At 43.3% G+C, this 19,454-nt stretch overlaps 1 protein-coding gene across 1 annotated transcript in view; it reads right to left on the bottom strand.

Moving 5' to 3' along the window:
- Positions 1-19,454, bottom strand: part of SYT16 (synaptotagmin 16) — a 224,177-nt gene that overhangs the window by 11,234 nt on the left and 193,489 nt on the right. The window contains 4 exon segments of the mRNA XM_032482148.1: positions 4,775-4,829; positions 4,831-4,965; positions 8,092-8,535; positions 13,804-14,060. Of these exon segments, the coding sequence (XP_032338039.1) occupies positions 4,775-4,829; positions 4,831-4,965; positions 8,092-8,535; positions 13,804-14,060 (891 nt within the window).

Raw genomic sequence — 19,454 nt, 5'->3', positions numbered from 1 at the left:
GTATATATGTTTTTATATACATATTTAAAATTTTATAATATGAGCATTTTCAGAAGGAAGGAAGGAAAGAAGGAAGGAAAGGTAAGGAAAGAAAGGATGTCGATATAAAAATCTGTCTGTCTATCTAAAGAAAAGGTTAAAGTTAGAAATAAAGAAAAGCCTAGCCACACACTTTGTCTTGGGATGGATGTGGTTTATGAAGGATGGTACATAAGATGCCCTCAGGTTTATTTTCTTGGTACCCTGTCTATCCTTTCCAAGGCTGAGTCAGGGGAATAAGGTTGGGACTTGAGATGTCAACATAATAAAAAATAATATAATGCCCACCACAGTAGCCACTATCAATGGCTAAAACTCATTTTATTTTTAGCACCTGACCCAGATGAACTATTTCAGACCAGATCAACTTTTTATGCCTAATATTTTATAACTAAAAATTTCAAATACCCTGAAAATTTGAAATAATTATACAGTGAACACCCATATATCCATCACCTAGATTCTTCAATTGTTATATTTTGCTCCATTTGTGCTAGGGACTGAAGGTATGTGTCCTCCCTAAATTCGTATGTTGAAGTCCTAATCTCTAATGTGATAATATTTGGACGTGGGACTTTTAGGAGGTAATTAGGACATGACAGTAGAGCCCTCATGCATGAGATTGGTGCCTTTATAGGAAGAGACATGAAAGAGATGTTCTCTCTCTTCACCATCTAAGGATACAGCAAGATGTTTGTCTGCAAACCAGGAGGAGGGTTCTCACTAGGAACTGAATCAACTGGCACCTTGATATTGGAATTCTCAACCTCCAGAAATGTGAGAAATAAATTTCTATTGTCTAAGCCACCTAGTCTATGTATGGTGTTTTTGTTACAGTAGCCTGAATTTGCCCTCTCATATATCTATTCTTCTATCCATCAATCCATCATAGTTGTCACCATCATTGCTCTTTACCCCTAAACATTTCAGCATGCATTTTATTAATTAGAGTTCAATATTTTATGGTTCTTTTCTATTTTAAGGTAAGATTTACATACAGTGAAATGGACAATGCAAATATCACTCCAGAATATTCCCTCATGTTCCTGCCTAGTCCATCCTGATACCAATACCAATCCTGCAGCAATCCTTCTGCTTTTCAGTATATGTAAATGAGTTTTGCTTGTTTCAGAACTTCAAATAAATGGGATCATGCAGTAGGTACTCAATATGCTTTTGAGATTCCTCCATGTTGTTGAATGCCTCAGTTAATATCATTCACTTTTCATCACTGAATAGTATTCCACTATAAAATATATCTTAATTTGTTTATTCATTCATGAGAACAAGAGGGCTCTTTGCAATTTTTGCATATTATGAATAAAACTGCTACAGACATTCTTGCCCAGGTCTTTTTTTTTTTTTAAACTTCTGGGTAAATCCCTAAGAATGGAACTGCTGGATTTTCAGTGCATGTTTAATTGTGTAAGAAACAGCCAGGCCTTTTCCCAAAATGTTGTTCCATTTTATCCTCCCACCAAGAATGTATCCTCCACCTCCTCACCAGCACTTGGGGGAATCAGCATTTTTTAGTTTTAGCCACTCTTGGGGGGTGATGTCATGGAGTCTCATTTCTCTACAAATGCAACCACTAGCTCCTGCCTATCAGATCAAAACCTGCCTCTCACTGAGCCTTCCTCCCCAAGGATGTACCTCAGAAGTTTGAGGAGGGGAACTTACATCTCAGTGGCTTATTTCTTTGACAATCCTAAAAGAGGAGAGAAACTTTGTCTATTCTTTGTCCACCTGTCCTCTGCTTGCTTAGAAAAAAAATTTTTAAATATCAGAACAGTCATCTGACCGGATCAAGTTGGCAAGTTCCAAGTTACCTTTTGTTTCATGATACATTTTGAGGCAAAAGATTCTCACTGCCAAATCCCAGCCTTTGTCTGTTTCCAACAAGATTTAGAGCTGTCAATATTCTGGAGAAGAGAAGTTCCCAGCACTCAGGCTCAACCCCTTTTTCTTCGGGCTTCCCTAGGAATCATTCTTCACAGTATCAGAGCTGCCCTGCAGGGCAGGACTGATGTCCCCTCTCTACAGAGGAGGTCACTGCCCTGAGCTGAGAGGGTCTCAAGCATAGGATGTGTGGCCCTCACATACACATGTTCCTACCCATGCCTCTCCCCTGGCAGGCAGCTCCCTGGGGGTGGACCCTGATGCAGGGCTCTGGGGCGACCCCTGCCCACCCTCCACCTTCACTGGGGAGATGAGTGCACTTGGCAGCCCCCTCTCCCATTCCCCGCAACCAGGCCCATTCATCTCCCAGCCTGCATCCTTCCTCCTTCTCCCTGTCTTTCTTCTAATGCTGCTCAGTTACCTCATCAAGCCCTTGTTCCCTCCTCCTTTCTCTTATCCTCTTGCCTATGGGGACTAAAACCGTATCCACGACTGCCAAAGTCCTGCTAGTGGCGTAATGAAGTGGAACATAATGAAGACCCAATGTCGTCAGCATCTCAAGCCCTTGAAAGTACCAAGAGGTCCCTTTCAGAATCTTCACAAAAGAACCTTCCACTTTCTGAACCCTTCCTAATTAAACTGGCTTTTCCTCAAGTACCAACATTCTAGGTAAACAAAAAACTTTTGTCTTCACTCGGGTTTCTGCTTTAATTAATAGCATCACAGCAACATTGTCTTCTATTCCTTTGGTTGCAAAGATACAGTACGCCCGATACACTTTAAGTTAAACTGCAGTACTAGTCTACGAAAAATCATGTCATAAATGCCTAACTGACTTAAATTTCTGGAATAAAATCAATTCCAGAATTGGGACTTGCCTTTTTTTCCCTATTCAGTTTTAAATGTGTGTTGTAAGAATTTCCTCTTTGGCACATTTCCTTTTACATAGAAATGTATGAAGATACAAGAGCATCATCCCCAACATCACAGCTTTATATGCAGTATCCCTACCTAGAACGTATATATTATTATGACCCCATTTTACAGATGAGGAAACTGAGAGTTAGAAAATTTCAGTAACTCACAGCCAGTAAGTGGCAAAGACCCTGAAGTCACACCTCAGTTTGATGCCCTCCAGCTGATGCTTTCTTAGCCACCATGCTGTCCTTCTCCCCTGGCACCACCCAGTATGCAAATTAAAGCTTCCCGCATGGGGTAGAATAGGCCATGACTGTGCGATCCACCTCCGCACCATTCTCTGCAGCCGCACCATGTTCTTCCCCACAAACTGTTCAGATCTCACCAAGTCTCAGGAAGACAGGGAAAGAGACCAGCAAAAGCTTTGAAGGAAAAAGCAGTAAATCTATAGCTATTTTTAAAAAATTGTACCTAGAAAAGAGATTCTACCCATGCATTTAACTATCAGCACCTATTATGCATTTTAAATAGCTCTTACCTGGTTCTGGGCATTGACACTGAATATATCTTATGCCCCTGGTCTCTTCTGTTATCCAGAGTGCTGGGCTTTCCTTACTAATGTGCTCTAATGGCTTTAACACAGACAGACTAACAAGATACTCTTGAACAGAGACATGGTGGGTAGCAGCACAAACACTAGAAAGAGTGAGAGCCCAGAACTGGTCATAGGACCTCTTTCTACAGTTGGCTTTTCACCCAACACTGACAATTGAATCCAGAGTCCATTGCCGCTTGCAGACCATCACGTTATTATTGACCTCATCCTTATTTCAGGAAGACTCAGGTGTCTGTGGTGGACAAACTCACTTAGCCCCCCACTCTACCCACTTCTAGTTTATCTTCCTGGACCCCAAAGACTGGAAACTGAACGATATTTTCCAGACTCTCTTGCAGCTAGAATTCTAGATATAAATTAGGTTCCTCTGATTAGATGTGCTTGCATGAGATCCAGAAGTCAGAAGTAAGGCAAAAACCTTCTTCCTGCCCTTTCTCAAGCTATTTCTGCTGACAAGTAAGATCATTAAAAGTGAGCTAATTTTTGAGCAGCATTATTCCAAGGTTCAATCTCCAGCTTCTTGGGTATTGAGAGGCAATTCAGGCTATTGGCCACAGCAGCACTTTCATTCTGGCCTCCTGAGCCCTGGACAGCAGCTATGGGAGTATGTCTTGAGCTGCTCTTTCCAGGGGCAATCTAGGAAGCGATAGCTCCCCTAGTGAGTCTGGCCTGATTGCCCCAGATCCTTCTGCTCCACCCCTTTCTCCATCAACAACGTAACGGCTCACATTTGCTGAATGCTCACTATGTGTTAGGCACTATGCTGAATATTCTACACAAACCATTTTATTTAAACCTCAGAACAACCCATGAGGAAGTTACTACTCATATTCCTTTCTTTCAGATAAGTCTACTGAGATTCAGAAGCAAAAGGTAAATTGTATAGGATCAGAGAAAAGCTGGTGGGTGAATGAGTAGAACTGGAATGAGATTCCAGATCTGCCTGGTTCCAAAGACTGAGCTCTGCTTCTTTAAAGGTGTTTGAGGGCCTTGGACCTATTAGCAGATTTTAATTGTCTACACACATTTTGTTGCTCAAAAGACATCATTCTTTCCCCTTTAATGATAAACACACAGAGGTCAGCCTATTTTGTATCAAGATGCATCCAAATAGGGAAGAAGCCTTCAATCTAATCAGATAGAAAGGCGCTGGGAAAACCCAGAGGTCTCGCTTTGTAAAAACGCATCTAAGTCACCCCAAGAATGCTTTTTTGTACAAGTTAAAGAATTAAGATGAAAGCAGAGACAGCCTTCCACCTGTCCCTGGGAGGACCAGAGCTGGGCGTACAGACTGGCACTTACCAGGCGCTCTGCTCACAGCGAGGTTTCGGAAATGGCTGCCTTTGATCACTTCCACAGGATAATCGCCCCGTTGTGGCATTGTACGACAGCCCCACCAACAGCTCTGGCGCCCCTCCATGTGACAGCGACTGCATGGATGAAGCGCTATCACTCTGAGAAACTGCAGATGGGCTGAGCGGAGACTCTCCACCCTGGGGGGGAAGAACAACAAAGGATCCATTGGCCCTGGCTGCACGCTTCTCCCTCCCAGAAAGCCCATGTTATGTTTGGGGAAATTGTGGCCCTGGTCTCCGCTGCTGCCAAAGATTACTAATGGCGCACTTGGTGTGAATGATAATGGGCCCGGGGAGCACAGTCCTGCCCCGGATCCCCTGCGTTATTCGCTGACACTTTTGTTTCAAGGGCTGACTCTACTCACTATTTCCTCTCTAAAGACAAAACGGACAAAGATGTTATTACTGGTGTAAATCAAACCCTCGAAGATACATGGAGAGCTAATAATACATTGGATATAGACCAAAATTCCCTCCTGGGTCATTGGGGCTCCAGTGTTTCTATGGAAGCCATCCACTGCAGGCACGAGTTTTGTTTCTGTTCTCCACAGCTTCTGGATGAGCGGAGCCACACAAGAGGCATTTTTGTCTTCGCTAGAAATGACCACTGGCCGTCTACCACCCCAGAGAACATTTCTCTTCTACTTCTGCTTCTTAAGGTTGTCAGGAATATGGCAGATGCAACATTTTTCCTCCTAAGGAAATGAATTCCATTGAAAATGAGTGCTTAGGGAGGGCATAGCTCAAGCGGTAGAGTGCATGCTTAGCATGCATGAGGTCCTGGGTTCAATCCCCAGTACCTCCTCCAATATAAACAAATGAATAAACCTAATTACCTCCCCCAAATAAGAAAACAAACAAAATGAACAAATGTGTGCTTTTATATTGTAGGATGGGGGAAGGGGGGAAGTGCGGAAGAGGGGAAGGGGAGAACGGAGGAAGGAATGGAGGAGGGAGGGAGGGAGGAAGGAAGGAGGAAGGAAGGAAGGAAGGAAATGAGTGCTTGGACAGCTGCTGAATAAGGACACTGACACATGGACTGTGAATCTTAGAGACCTGCAGGCACCAGGGAAGCCCAGGGGAGCTCACACTTTCTGTTATATATTCATACAAGTGCTTCTTCAAGTGCCCACCTTTCTGCACCAGACACGCTGGGAGGAGGCGTGCACAGCAGATCATCAGCTCTCACTCAAGAAGCACGAGTGGGACTGGGCTGTGAGGGGCAGGCCAGCCAGCCTTCCATGGACACCACCTCCTCCATCAGAAACAGGTGCATCACGCTTTGCTCAAAACTGAGTCTTCTCAGCTTCTGAAGTCATTTCCTAAAAACCTCTTGTCAGGAACCCCAATTAATAAATGTATCAAAAGGAATTAAATATTTTTCATGTCTTAGGAAAATATCCTGTTGACCAAGCCATGGGCATCCCTGAAGAGCCCACGGAGGCTTTCATGGGCCACGATTGGTAAACCAGAGGGCTAGGTGGTTTTGATACATGCCTTAGAGCCCCCGCTGTCCAGATGATGACAATCCAACAATGAAATATTCACTCCGCTTCTGCAGAAGTGTCCATGGTGGCACCTTTCACTGCATACCTTGCCTCCCCCATCAAATTCTGAATCCTTACCAATCTTCCAGTCCACAGTGCATGGCCCAGTGTCTGGCTTCTAATCAGGCTCAACAAATAACTTGTGAATGGAGGCATCTTTACCACCAAAGTTCTTTCACACTGACTCATTCCCCCCACTAGACTCTGTGTTCTCACCACACAGCAGGGGGCCTGGCATAGAGAAACAAGGGGGTGACCACATCTCCTCCATGCTTTCTAGTGCAGGATTCCTCTGACCTCCTGTGCCTCCTGTTTCCCAGGATTTCAGATCTACTTTACTCAGCGCTTAAAAAAAAAAAAAGAGGGATTTGAACAGACGTGAGACATGATCTGGGTTATGTTTTAAAAGGCTCCTTCTGGCCCCTGTGTTGGGAATAGTCTCCAGGGGCAAAGACAGAAGCCAGGAGACAACCAGGAGGCCACTTCAATAACTCAGCAGAGAGCCAGGCTCTGGCTGAATTCTGGATACAGAGCTCATAGGGTTTCAGGTGGAAGGGAGAGAAGTCACAAATGACTTCTAAGATTTTTGATCTGAGCAACTGAAAGCATGAGACTGCCTTTAGCCAAGATGGGAAGACAGCAGGTAAAATAGATGGAGTGAGGCAAAAATCAGGATTTTGAGCCTGGAGATATTGTGAGACAGCTAATAAAAAATGTAAGCACCTGGATCTCCCATCACCACGCTCTGGACTTGTTGGCTCCTTTCCTCTTCCTCAGACCTGGCAGGCTCTTTCTCCTGATGTCTGCATATGCCAGTCCCCCATCTGGAATCCGTGTCCTCCAATGGTCCCCAGTCTGGCTCCCTCGACTCCTTGAGTTCTGTGTTGTATCACCACCTAAACATACCTTCTCTGACCCTCTAAACCAACAGCAGCCCCTGCCACTCTCTCCTTGAGCACCCTGGTTGTCTACTGTCGCCCTGCTCCACCAGACTGTAAGCTTTGCTTACAAGCAACAGCATCACCTGTTTTGTTCTTCCCTCTGTCCCCTTTGCCTGTACAGCACCTGACATATAGTAGGTACTCAGGAAACATTTTCGAATGGATGGCTGATTGGCCCAAGAGCCCAAGATAGCTACCTGATCTTTTACATAATTTTCAAAAGAAGATCCTCACGCTGGATGACATATAACCCACGGCAGTAGTGGGTTACCTATCTTGTAGACATAAAAGCTGTGCTGTCTTTCCTTAAAACCCCAAGGACACAAAGGACAGGGCATGTGAGAGAAGCCCAGTCATATAAATGGAAGGTCTGAAAAGTGGCTAGAGCTCAGGCACACTTGTTAAAGACCCCACTTTGAAAGTCCCATCTCCGAGATTCATCACAATGCATCCTGGGGGAAGGGCAGGGGGACGGGTGGCAGGACCACGTATCAGCTACCCAGAAGGCTAAGCCACCTCTCCTGGTTTTCCCACGCCTCTTTCACACTGAGGCTGTCATTCCCTAAAACGGACAGGGAACACATCCGTCAGGTTACAGGGACTACGGGCACATTCTACCATGAAGTGCAAATCATGGCTTATGAGGATGAGAAGAGCCAAATGGAAAATTCAATTAAGGTGTTTGCATTCACAGGCTGAAGGCACTAAATCAAGGGCTGACAATTCCAGATCCTCAAACAACCCACATCATTAGTGGCACCATTTAACACACTCACACTGATGTTACTTCTTGGCTCCAGAACCAGAGTCACTCTCATTTCCCCTTCCTGGTGCAGGTGGCTGAGATAGAACAGCCTCTCTCCCATCATTCTCTCCCGGGTCATCTTGCGGGCAGCGTACAGGCGGAAGCGGACGGCGCAGGCAGCCACCTCTCTGGGCTCCAACTTGGCGAAGGTGACTTTCTCCTTGAAGAAGGGGTTGGGCCCTCTCTGTATGCTTGTCCTGCCCCTCTGTCTCTTACTGGGAAGCAGCACTACGTGAACTTGCCAGGAGTTGACACCGCTTCTGTCTTTATCCGGGAGGCCATGTGCTCTTACAATGGTCACTATGAGCTTCTGGCTGGCAGCTCTGTATTCAAAGATGACATCCAGGTCACCACATTTTGAGATGGGCTCCAGGACCCCAGATGGCACCTGAAAATTGGTCGTGTCCTGTCCCTGCTGCAGACAGAGCAAAAGATTAGGAATGGAATGATGCCTAGTACATTTTGGGAAAATGGTGTCCCTCTGTGCTCCTTCAGAATCCCACACTTTTGGACTTCTAGCACATATCCCTATACATTAGAAAGGTCTGCTTTCTGGTCTCTCTCTCCACTGGCTTATGAATTCCTTGAGGGTACAATGCTAGGCATATGGTGAGCCTTCATGAATGCTTCTGGAATGAACGAACAAAGCTTTTACATTTGCAAAGTGCTCCCATATACACAGCCTCTCAAAAAAAGCAAAACTGATCCCATCATTGAAACTGAGACACTAAGTCTGAAAATGAGTCAATTTTGCAACTGCCAAGAGGTAAATTTTCCTTGAGTCCCCAGGAGAATGGTTCAGCCTGGGCCTGGGCTCTCCGAGACAGGACCTCCCACAGACAAGAACCATAGTGGGGGTCACGGGCAGGCGACCCTTCAGCAGATGTTCAATCTACATGGCAGAAAAGGACAGACCTTCTACATTTGAGTGACCCTGAATCATCTGGGAATTCTCATTCAGTAGGACTGGGGTCAGGCCTGAGATGCAGCATTTCTCAGGCCACAAGGACATCTCAACTGGCCTTGCATCACTCTTGGAGTAGCTAGGGTTTAGGAGGGCCTCCCCAGCACCACTGTGCAAACAGCAACACGGGGCTTGCAGATGGGACGCCTGGGTTGAAATCATAACTCTTCCACTGACTAGCTTTCTGGCCCTGACCAAACAGGCCACCCTTTCCGTACTCTCCCTGAAAAACGAGCATGAAGGGAGCTGATGGACAGAGTGTCGCTGTGAGGTCTTAACAGATGTGGGGAAATATCTGGCTCAGAGAGGACATCACAGATGTATGTTCCCATCACTGGACTGATGCTACCTGTTTTCAAACATGGTCCCTCATTATGAAATAGTACTCTTAGACAGCCACTCACCTCCGCCAGTCAGACTGACGACCTCACTGAACCAAGCTGAACAGCATTTACTACCATGAACCATCTAACAGACTATTAGCAACAGCAACGTAATTTGACTTCTCCTCTGCAGGCATGACTCTTACTCAGACCTAAACTTTGGTCTGATTCTTATCGTAAATCAGAATCAGTTCTTCTTTATGTAACTGAACATCAACTTTGCTAATTTAAAGAATTCTTTATTTTTGAAAACATAATCATACACCTCAAAGGTGCATATTCATCAATGAAGCTTCCCCGCAGAGCTTAACTGAAGGATGTCCTCAGGAATCCCAGGTCTGCCACTTACTACCTCTAGGGCCTTGGGAAGATTATTTAATCCTTCCCGCTTTCTGTTCTCCACAACAGGAAAACGGGGATGATAGCTCCTTTAGAGGTTGTTGTGACAAATAAAGGACTCGACACATAGTAGACATCTAATAAATGCCCTCTCTTTTGAGATGCTCATTAGTCTACCAAAAAAAATATACGCTCCTTGCAAAATAAGGGAAGCATCTTACATCCTTTACTCTGAGCATGCCTTCACGTGTGAGTGTTTCTGTTCAGAAGGACTTAGTTTCAAGTGATAAAAGTGGTTGCTATAGAGACTTCTGAAGACAACTGACTGGTGTAGATATAATATTAGAAGCAAGTCTCCAAGGAATTAGACGGAACAAAAATCAAGTCACAGTCTTCTGTTAAAACTCCCATCTATTTCTGCCTATCCTATATTGCTTGCTGGACCATAAGTCATAACAGCTAACACCCACTAAACACTCCCTTATGCCAGGTCCCACACTAAACCCTTGATGGACTGTAAAAGCCCGCTCTTATGCACTTCAGGCCTTCTTGGCCTCCCCTCTTGTTCCATCTTCCCTTCGGGCACAGCCTGTCTGGGCTCTGTCTGGCTTCAGCCTGGTACAACCCAACGACGTCCTACCTCCCGCCTGTGCAATGTAACTCTCAGCTCCAGCCACATGCCTCTCTGTTGATGCCAAGGCTTGCAAAGTTACACAGTCCTGCTTTGCACTCATGTATATAAACTCCAGAGTGTGTGTGTGGGGGGGGCTTAACGCCCCACGTGGTAGACTTTTCTCCCCTTGGACAGATGTCCTGAGGTTAGCTTGCACAGCTTCTTAGGGCACAGCTCCACAAGCTCAAGCCAGGAGTCACAGAGAGCGGTGGCCCCCTGGAGGCCTTTCCTTCCCTGCCTCACTCCCCTTGACCTTCAGTCTTGTTCCCTGGGACTGCAGGTCCTAACAAAGCAGGCTCAGCTTTGGGGAAATCCAGCTACGAAACACCACCTCTTAAAATATTCATATGAACCTAATGAGTTGGATATTTCACTATTTTCATTTTATGGGGAAAGGAACTAAGGCTTAGAAAGGCTAAGTAACTCACTCCTTTGCCCCAACGTCATATGCCCACCCAGAACTACCCAGGATTTGCCAGTACTAATGTTCAAAGTCCCAAACCTTACATGGAACCATCATGTCTACCTCCTTCTCCCACAAACCCCTCACCTAGCTACTGACACACATAGTAAGTGTGTGAGATGAAGAGGGAATAAGATGGGAGGTGAGAGTTGGAAACACACACTACTTTGAATTTTACATCCTTTCAAGCTCCTGCTGTTAATATTATCTAACAGTTCTAGTTTTGTCATCTACTTCGATGCCAAGGTAAAAATACCCTAGTTAACAAACATCTCTCCACTTGTCTGTCAGGCTCTCTATTCAGATAGATGCTCTCTCCATCTGCAGGTCTGTGGTGAAGTCCTGGGGAAGGCTCTAAAACAACGGTCCTCAGAACCCTTAGCCAGACACAGCTCTAGGCAACGGCCAGGCTCTGGATGGGGATGATCTAAGGGGTCCATGAAAACTGGGCTTTGTGGCCTCTTTCTGGGTTGATTGGAGACCAAGATATGTGAAGGTAGGTATTTTCAGAGCAATTAATTATTCCAACACACTTTACCTATCACCAGGCAACTAAAGGCGTTCCTCCTGCGGGTACTGTTAATGCCGCTAATCCATCTGACCTTCCTACAAGGTAAAAAGCTCTTCATTTTTATCCCCATTTGGCAGATTTTAATTAACTTCTCAAGGCCAATCAGTTAATCAGCGGAAAGGAGAGATGAAAAGTGGGACAGCCGCCTCCCTGGGTGCTCAAAACCACCGGCCACCCTCCCACTGCCTTCCTCCCACTGCCTTCCTCCCAAGCCTTGGGTCTGCAGGAAGAAGTCGATGGCCTTTTCCAGCAGAGAACAGCAGTGTCTGAAAAACTGGCAGCCTAACAGGTAGTCACCCTGCAGGACCAGCTTCCCTCTGAGGCAAAAGAAATGATTCCTTTAGCTCTTGCATTCCGGGTTTTTGTTTTTTGTTTTTTTTTTTTTTTTTAAGGTGGGAATATTTGCACCACATTGTCAAAACCCATGAAGATTTAAAGATCTCTGGATCAAGCGGAAAGCCATTCTGTTTTAGTAAGATAGTGTTGATGTCATCAGCATGGCCCAAGGTAAACAGACCCACTATACGTTCCCGATGACAGATACGGAGGGGAAGACAGGCTTCTTAATACGGCTAAAAGGCAAATAAATCAATTCTCAAAAGGCAAGGTAAGCCTGCGAAGCAGGCATTTACAGGAACTGCCTCCGAGGCACATTTGAGGTTCTACTGTAGGAGCACCAAATTACAGTTTTTGTCTCAAAATAGACAGGAGGTTGAATGGAGCACACAGAGATGTCTGGGTATTTCTGGAGGCTGAGAACATTTAGTGCCCTCAACACCAAGTCTTCTATTAAAGCGCCATGAGGCAGGCAGATGGGAGGTTACCTGCAGAAAGCAACTCCAAGCCTGATGGTACAGTTATCAAGGGGACAGACTGTCAATAGGTAGGTAAACAGTTCTGTTTTGTTTCTGCAGTGAGAGAGCCAAAAAGCATTGGATTTTTAAATGTTCAGTGTTATTGTGTGGGATTTGATAGGACTCTTGGCAGCAAACCAGCAGAGCAGCAGAATTTTTTTTAACAAAACATCTAAGGTTGATAGCTTTGGGTGTCTCTGCGTGAAGGGTTGCTTTTATCCAGCCACAAACCACATATCTGAGTTGCCGTACCTGGTCCTCAGCAGTAACACAACACAAAGGCACACGTGTACCTGGGCCACCTCCTTACGCTCTCTCTACATGCCCTGATCCCTTAGCAGTCAGGCTCTGCAACACAACTTTCTATGTGATTTTTTTTCTCTTTTCCTCGATGAGCATGCGGTGTGTGTATGACAGTCCAGGTCCTAGTAAGAGATTCATCTTGTATATTTTCTCAGTTAGACTGATGCTAACAAAATCCATTCACCCTTCTCCTTCCTCTATATGCACAAATTTAAGTTTTACATACTTATATGACTTATTTCATCAAAGTTAATGTCAAAGTAGACATTAGATACCATTATTTAATATCTCTTAATGTCACAGAATCATAATAAGAGGGATCTAGCTAATAAAGAACAACCATAAGCCCATAAGCACCTGTAAGATAAAAACAACGTGTGTAAAATCCTTATCACGGCTCCTGGCACAGAGGAAATGCCCCTAAAATGATAGCTTCTATCATCATTACCTCCAGTCATACTTCTGGATGGTTAGCACATTCTGGACTAAGTTTCTCAATTGAAAAGGAGATTTAGAAGACTCATCTTTTATCAGGATTTATCCAAAAAGCAAAGTCAATGGCCAGAGGGTCATTATAGACCCATGCCATCTCCTAGACGTTTAATTCAATTCAGAGCTGACAAGCACACTCATACCGCAAGATCTTCAGCATAATATCTTGTATAATTTCATTGGGAGGGCCATTGTATTTTCATCTTCAAATAATTCTCATATTTAACAAATCACAGCTCAAGATTTGGTGTAAATAAAAATAGATTCCACTTAATTGAAACCATGAAGGAAATAAACCAGTCTCTCTAAAGAACTAAAAACTCCTTGATGTAAAAAAAAAAGAAGCCTAATGGTTGCAGGGTTCATTCTACCACCTTTCTTCCTTTTATTTTTCCATTTTGATAGAAGTTTATTTATGATTCCTTGATTGGTATACACAGGGGCTAGGCCTTGGTCATCTGAACAAAAATGTATTTTCATTAAAGACTCTTTAGGTATTTGTTTTCCAAAGCAATGCTTCCTTTTTGGAGAAATTTTTTTTCTTGCGAGAATGAGAAGGGGGAAGGGGAGGAAGAGGAGAGCGACTAACCAGAGAGCACACAACACTCAAGCAAGGAAAGCATGGAAAACAAACAACTTGCCTCTGGACTCCACACTGAGGAGCTGTCAGTGGCACAGGAATCTTCAAATCCTCGGTTATTACAAGCTGTCTCCGTCTCCAAGCTGCCCTCTGTGGACTGCTGGCTGAGGCTACGGACCACACTGATCTCTTGGGAAGGTGAACCATGGTGCCTGGTGTCCCCCACCTCACAGGGGGACTGTGAGTGGGCAGAGATGGGAACATCTTCAACATAAGACAGATTCTCAGAATAATTCAGTTGGCTGCCTCCATCCAAACCTAGATTTGCAATAAGAAGACTCTTTCAAATGCCTGATTATGTCACATCTTTTCCTCTGGAGAAATTAACAACTATACCAATCAAGTCCTCAGAAACAAAACTTACCAAATAACACCTGCAGAAATATAACTTCACCTCACCTGTATGGTCGATAAACATAAACCGTAAAAACCCATTAGTTCATCATGTAGGGTTCAAGAAAGTTTAATACTTTCTAATGATATGAGTATAAAGGATGTGTATTTATGTCAGAAGGATAAAATAAACACATGAGCGTGTGGTTGGAGTCAATGGACACAAGACTTTTGGGATGGATCTAAAAAAATAGCAAGAATGGTAACTGGCTACAGAGGTCATGCATTCTCCTGGCTTTACCATTCTTCCTTCTCTTTCCCACGTTCACCATATTTCACCTGCTCAAAAGGCTTCAGTAGTTCTCTCAGGTAAAAAGTTCTCTACTTGATCCATGGAAAGAACACTGGACTTGGATTCAGATGATCTGGGTTTAAATACTAGCTCTGCATTAAGAACCTGAACATTTGAACTGCCTTAACCTTTGTCTCCTTATCTATAAAATGATGATAGAAGTCATCAGAGAGTCCTTGTGGACACATGAAATAACATCTGCCTGGCAACCGCCACACGTTCCATAAACACTAGCCTTGCCTACCTGTCTGGCCTCATCCAACCCAGCAAGCCCCATTCACTATTACCTCCCAACTCCTTGTCACCTGTGGTCCCACAGCCTCATGAAAAATGCTAGTTGTGTATTTTTGTTCACTGTGGTCCTCACGTCTTCCCTCCTGTCCTTTCCTTCCTGACCATCCAAAGCCTCGACAACTCCTGAATCTTCCTTGACTCCTTCGGACTCTGTGTTTCTCTCAGACCTTAGTGCCATTCTATTTTCTCTCTCTCTGTACTCCCCGACTCCATTTATCCCCTTCCTCTTCATCAATGTCTGGTGATTAACCCTCAGATAGTAAGGAAAAACTGACAGTGTCTTCCTAAGCAACAGTTTGCACCCTAACTTGCCTCCCAGACCCAGAAAGTAGCCAAGGATGTCTCATCTCTTGGGCCTCCACTCTTCTCCAGTAGCCCTCATCCCAAAATGATAGAAAATTAGAGATATAGAAAAGATGAGTGAGGATGGCAAAGTATGTACCATAAATTCAGCACTTATTTCCCACCATTGGCCTTAAAATCTGAGTTAGAACGTAAGGTCCCTGAAGGCCCTAATCCACATCCATATACTGCAGAATCTTTATCCATCAGGGGGTTTCACTAAATCTCAAATAACTTTCAGGGCTACACAGATAAATATTTGAAACAGCCAGGTGTGCAGCAATATGGAGTGATGGTGACAGTGGTTTGCCACACAATACATGACCCACCTATATATAATAAACACACAAACTTAAAAATATATAATCACCCAATGCAGGCCATATAAAAACATCTTCGAGAAGACGGTTTTCAGGGAACAACTGCAGACTCCTGGTTTGGGGTTTTGCAAAACCATAGTAAGCCACTGAGCAGTTCCCCATCTGCCTTGTTATTCTTAATAATCCACTTCAGGGCTCTTGGAAACTCTCTCAAAGGACGCCATGAAAATCTTTACATTCATACTTTGTTATTTGGCAAACACACTAAAAAAAGGCCACAGAAAATGACAGAACAAGGGATATTCCATATGCAAAACCCTATGACGTAGAGCAGAATTTTCTTCCCAGGCTCTAATTAGCACATCCACTCCTCACATACATGAACACGAAATGTCCTATTAAACAGCAGGTCATCCATCAACGTGCGTAGCAGCCAGCAGGATCGCAGCACAAAATCTAACTTTGCCAAGAAATTACCCCCATAAAATTGTCTCATGACTTCAACTCCTATGGTGATAATACTTAGATCAGTAATAAGGGAATTTTCAAAGGCTACATTAAAGCCTTGAAAAGCTATTCATAATTGAAAAACATACGAACTATATTAACGTAACAAACCATTTTCCTTGACAGGCAAGCAAGGAATGAATTAGAAAGGCAGATCTGGGTACAAGTCAAGGAACAAGGAGGGGGAGGGGAGGAAAGGTGACTCACCGTTACATAAAGCAGTCTGCCTGTGCCTTAAATTACAGAAGATCATGTCACCTTAAATACACACGGAGAAGTAATTGCCTGTTGTCGAGAAGTGTACCCTGGCTTCTTAGAAATTATAGGTCATAATTATGTCACATCAACCATATTTATTTTAGCAGGGCAGTTCTGGAATTTTTTTAGTCCATATCCCACTTTGATGGAGTGTAACTGTATCATCTAATGACGTTCTTTACTACACCCAAACCTCTCCCTCCACCACCCACACACAAATACCTCCGCTTACTATCTGTGATGGTCAGTTTTCTGTGTCAACTTTGCTACAGGCCTCAATTATTCAATCAAACACTAATTTAGGTGCTGCTGTGAAGGCATTTCTATAGGTATAATGAAAGCCCTTAAGCAGTTGACATTCAGTAAAGGGAATTATCCCACATAATCAGTCCATTGGAAGGCCTCAAGAGAACTGAAGCATCTCTGGGGGAGAAGAAATTTCATCTATGGACAGCAGCTTCAGTGCATACCTGAGAGTTTCAGCCTATCCCTTCCAATGGTCAGGCCGATGGATTGAAGAGCTGGGTATTCCAGTTGTCTGCTCAGCCCCAACAACCACATAAGCCAGTTCTTTGCAATAAATCTCTTGAAATATATATATCAAGTTGTGGTATATTTATATATTGGAACACTACTCAGCCATAAAAAATAAAATAATGCCATTTGCAACAACATGGATGGACCTGGAGATCATTATTCTAAGTGAAGTAAGCCAGAAAGAGAAAGAAAAACATCGTATGATACCACTTGTATGTGAAATCTAAAAAAAAAAAAGTAAAATAAAATTTAAAAAGACACAAACGAACTTATTTACAAAATAGAAACAGACATAGAAAACAAACTTATGGTTACCAGTGGGGGAAAGGGAGAGGAAAGGGCTAAGTTGGAGTTTGGATTTGCAGGTACTAACTACTGTATATAAAACAGATAAACAACAAGTTTATACTGTATAGCACAGGGAACTATATACAATATCTTGTAGTAACCTATAATGAAAAAGAATATGAAAAGGAACATATATATATGTATATGGATGACTGAAACATTATGCTGTACACCAGAAATTGACACAACATTGTAAACTGACTAAATTAGAATAAATAAAAAAAGAGAATAGAAAACAATGTCTATCTGTCACCCTGAAATCCCCTTGACACCTAGGAAATCTTAACTGACGCACCATCCCAAACAAAACTGAGCACAAACTCTGGGGATAATTGACCCGTTCTAAATGATACCAGGAAGAACATGACTAGCTTTTTTTTTTTTTTTTTTAAACACCTGAAAAACTAAATATTCCACCAGCAAAAATAAGGCTTTGCTCAAAAACAAACAGACAAAAAGCCCCAATAAGAGGACTATTATTCTGCAGCCCACCTTTCATCCCTAAAGACCTGATGGGCAGCCTCTGAATCCAGAGCCACTCAGTCTAAACCCTCTGGCATTATCAGGAATACAGGGACAATTAATGCACAACACTAAATCTGATACGTGACATGAGAGAACTTGCCTGGAATATGAACATAGTTTTACTTGGACTGGGAACTTGAATTTCACTGGTCCAACATTTTGGATGCATTTTTAAGTGGAAGAATTGTCTACAATTAAATCTGATCTTAGAAAATCATGTTTAAGGGTAAAAAAGAGCTAAATAGAGACTAGGCAAAAATAAAAAATCCTCTCTGGGGTCCGTGCTTAATCTTTTCATTATCTTTACTGCTGAAACAAATACACTGATCTAAAGATGAACGAAAAGAAATGACACTGAAAAAAAATCATACAATAAATTTATTAACATTTCCATGGCATTTGATAACTTAAAATTTAGCATGCCATTAATCATTCCTATGAATATCCTGATTTTCTTCAACATCTATAGGTTAATTCATTCCATGTAGTGAATTTTTCCTTCCCTCCAGTGGAGAGAAGTTGACCCTTCCTATCTCCATCTGTCAAAAAAAATTCAGAATCACACTGGTTATGACAAAAGTCGTTGCTAATTCCAGCAAGGCTAAGGGTTAGAGCATTTGTCAGAAGTATCAGAACACTGACCGTCCATATAAATCAGAAACTAGACACTTGGGCTTCTGGGAAATGGGGCCATTAGCTTTAGAATTAAACAAGCTACTTATAGGGGATCAACTGCTATTAACCTTCATTAGCTACCATTTGCTGGGAGGTAACAGCAGAGAGAGGAAGGCTGGAGAGGGGGTGAGGAGATGCTGAGGGTCATTAGCTACTGAAACTACACTTTGGTTACATCTGCATCAGGCGTTTATCTCTTTGTTACCTTGGGTTAAAAAAAGGAAGAGCAATAAAATGCTATGTTGGCCCATCTCAGTAAGTAGAAGCACAAGATGGGTGGTAAATTATTATAGTCCTGCTGAAAAATAGGGTTCTTTTCACTAATTATCCACCTTTGTTCTTTCTCTGCTTGTCTCATCCACATCATCAAATCAGGCATTCCTTTGCTACCCTCTACCATTCTGAGCTCTCCTGTTTGTCTTTCACTGCTCAGTGTTGAAAAATAAGGAAGATCAACCATGCTCCCATTACTGGACTGACCATGGATGCAAAGGAAAGCAGGAAAAGATTAGAGAACCCAGGTCATTTAGACCAGGTCACTAGAGTGGGCAGCATGACATTTTCTCTGGCTTTTTACCAAATACACTTCACAGACCCTTCCCTGTTCCAATGTGCTGTGCCTATTCAGAGTTCTGGGCAGAAAGGAGTCAGAGAGATGCCTGACCTTCACTGGGGAAAACACGAAGATATATTGTACTGTTCTTTTTCCAGGTTCTTTTGTGCACACAGTGGGGAGGGAGAAGGACTCTTAACAAGACCGACCTGTCATCACAAGCTGTGCTGACCCTACCTCCGAGTGTCTTCCTCCCTCTTTGTGAAGCGGAAACTTAGTACAAGAATGGAGGACGGCATGAGACCTGCTCTTGCCCAGGAATTCTCACGCGGGCAGGGTCCGGAAACTACAGGGAATGAGGGAGAGTGTGCAGGGCATGTGTTGTTTGTAAAAGGTGATTCAATACTATTATGAGTCATATTTTTATTTGGGAGATGAAGTATACCTATTGTTTTAATAATGCAAAACATTAAAAGAAAGGTGTCAAAAATCTCCTGAGGTTACATAGATCTGTCGAAAATCGAATCTAGGTTTCCAAATGGGAGCAAAGGCACAATGTCAGCAGACCAGGTATGTAAAATTTTGGCACTTGTCAGAAGGGAGCAAGA

The sequence above is a fragment of the Camelus ferus genome, chromosome 6 (assembly GCF_009834535.1).
Source record: "Camelus ferus isolate YT-003-E chromosome 6, BCGSAC_Cfer_1.0, whole genome shotgun sequence".
Taxonomy (NCBI): domain Eukaryota; kingdom Metazoa; phylum Chordata; class Mammalia; order Artiodactyla; family Camelidae; genus Camelus; species Camelus ferus.
This window is presented reverse-complemented; position numbering and strand designations above follow the sequence as displayed.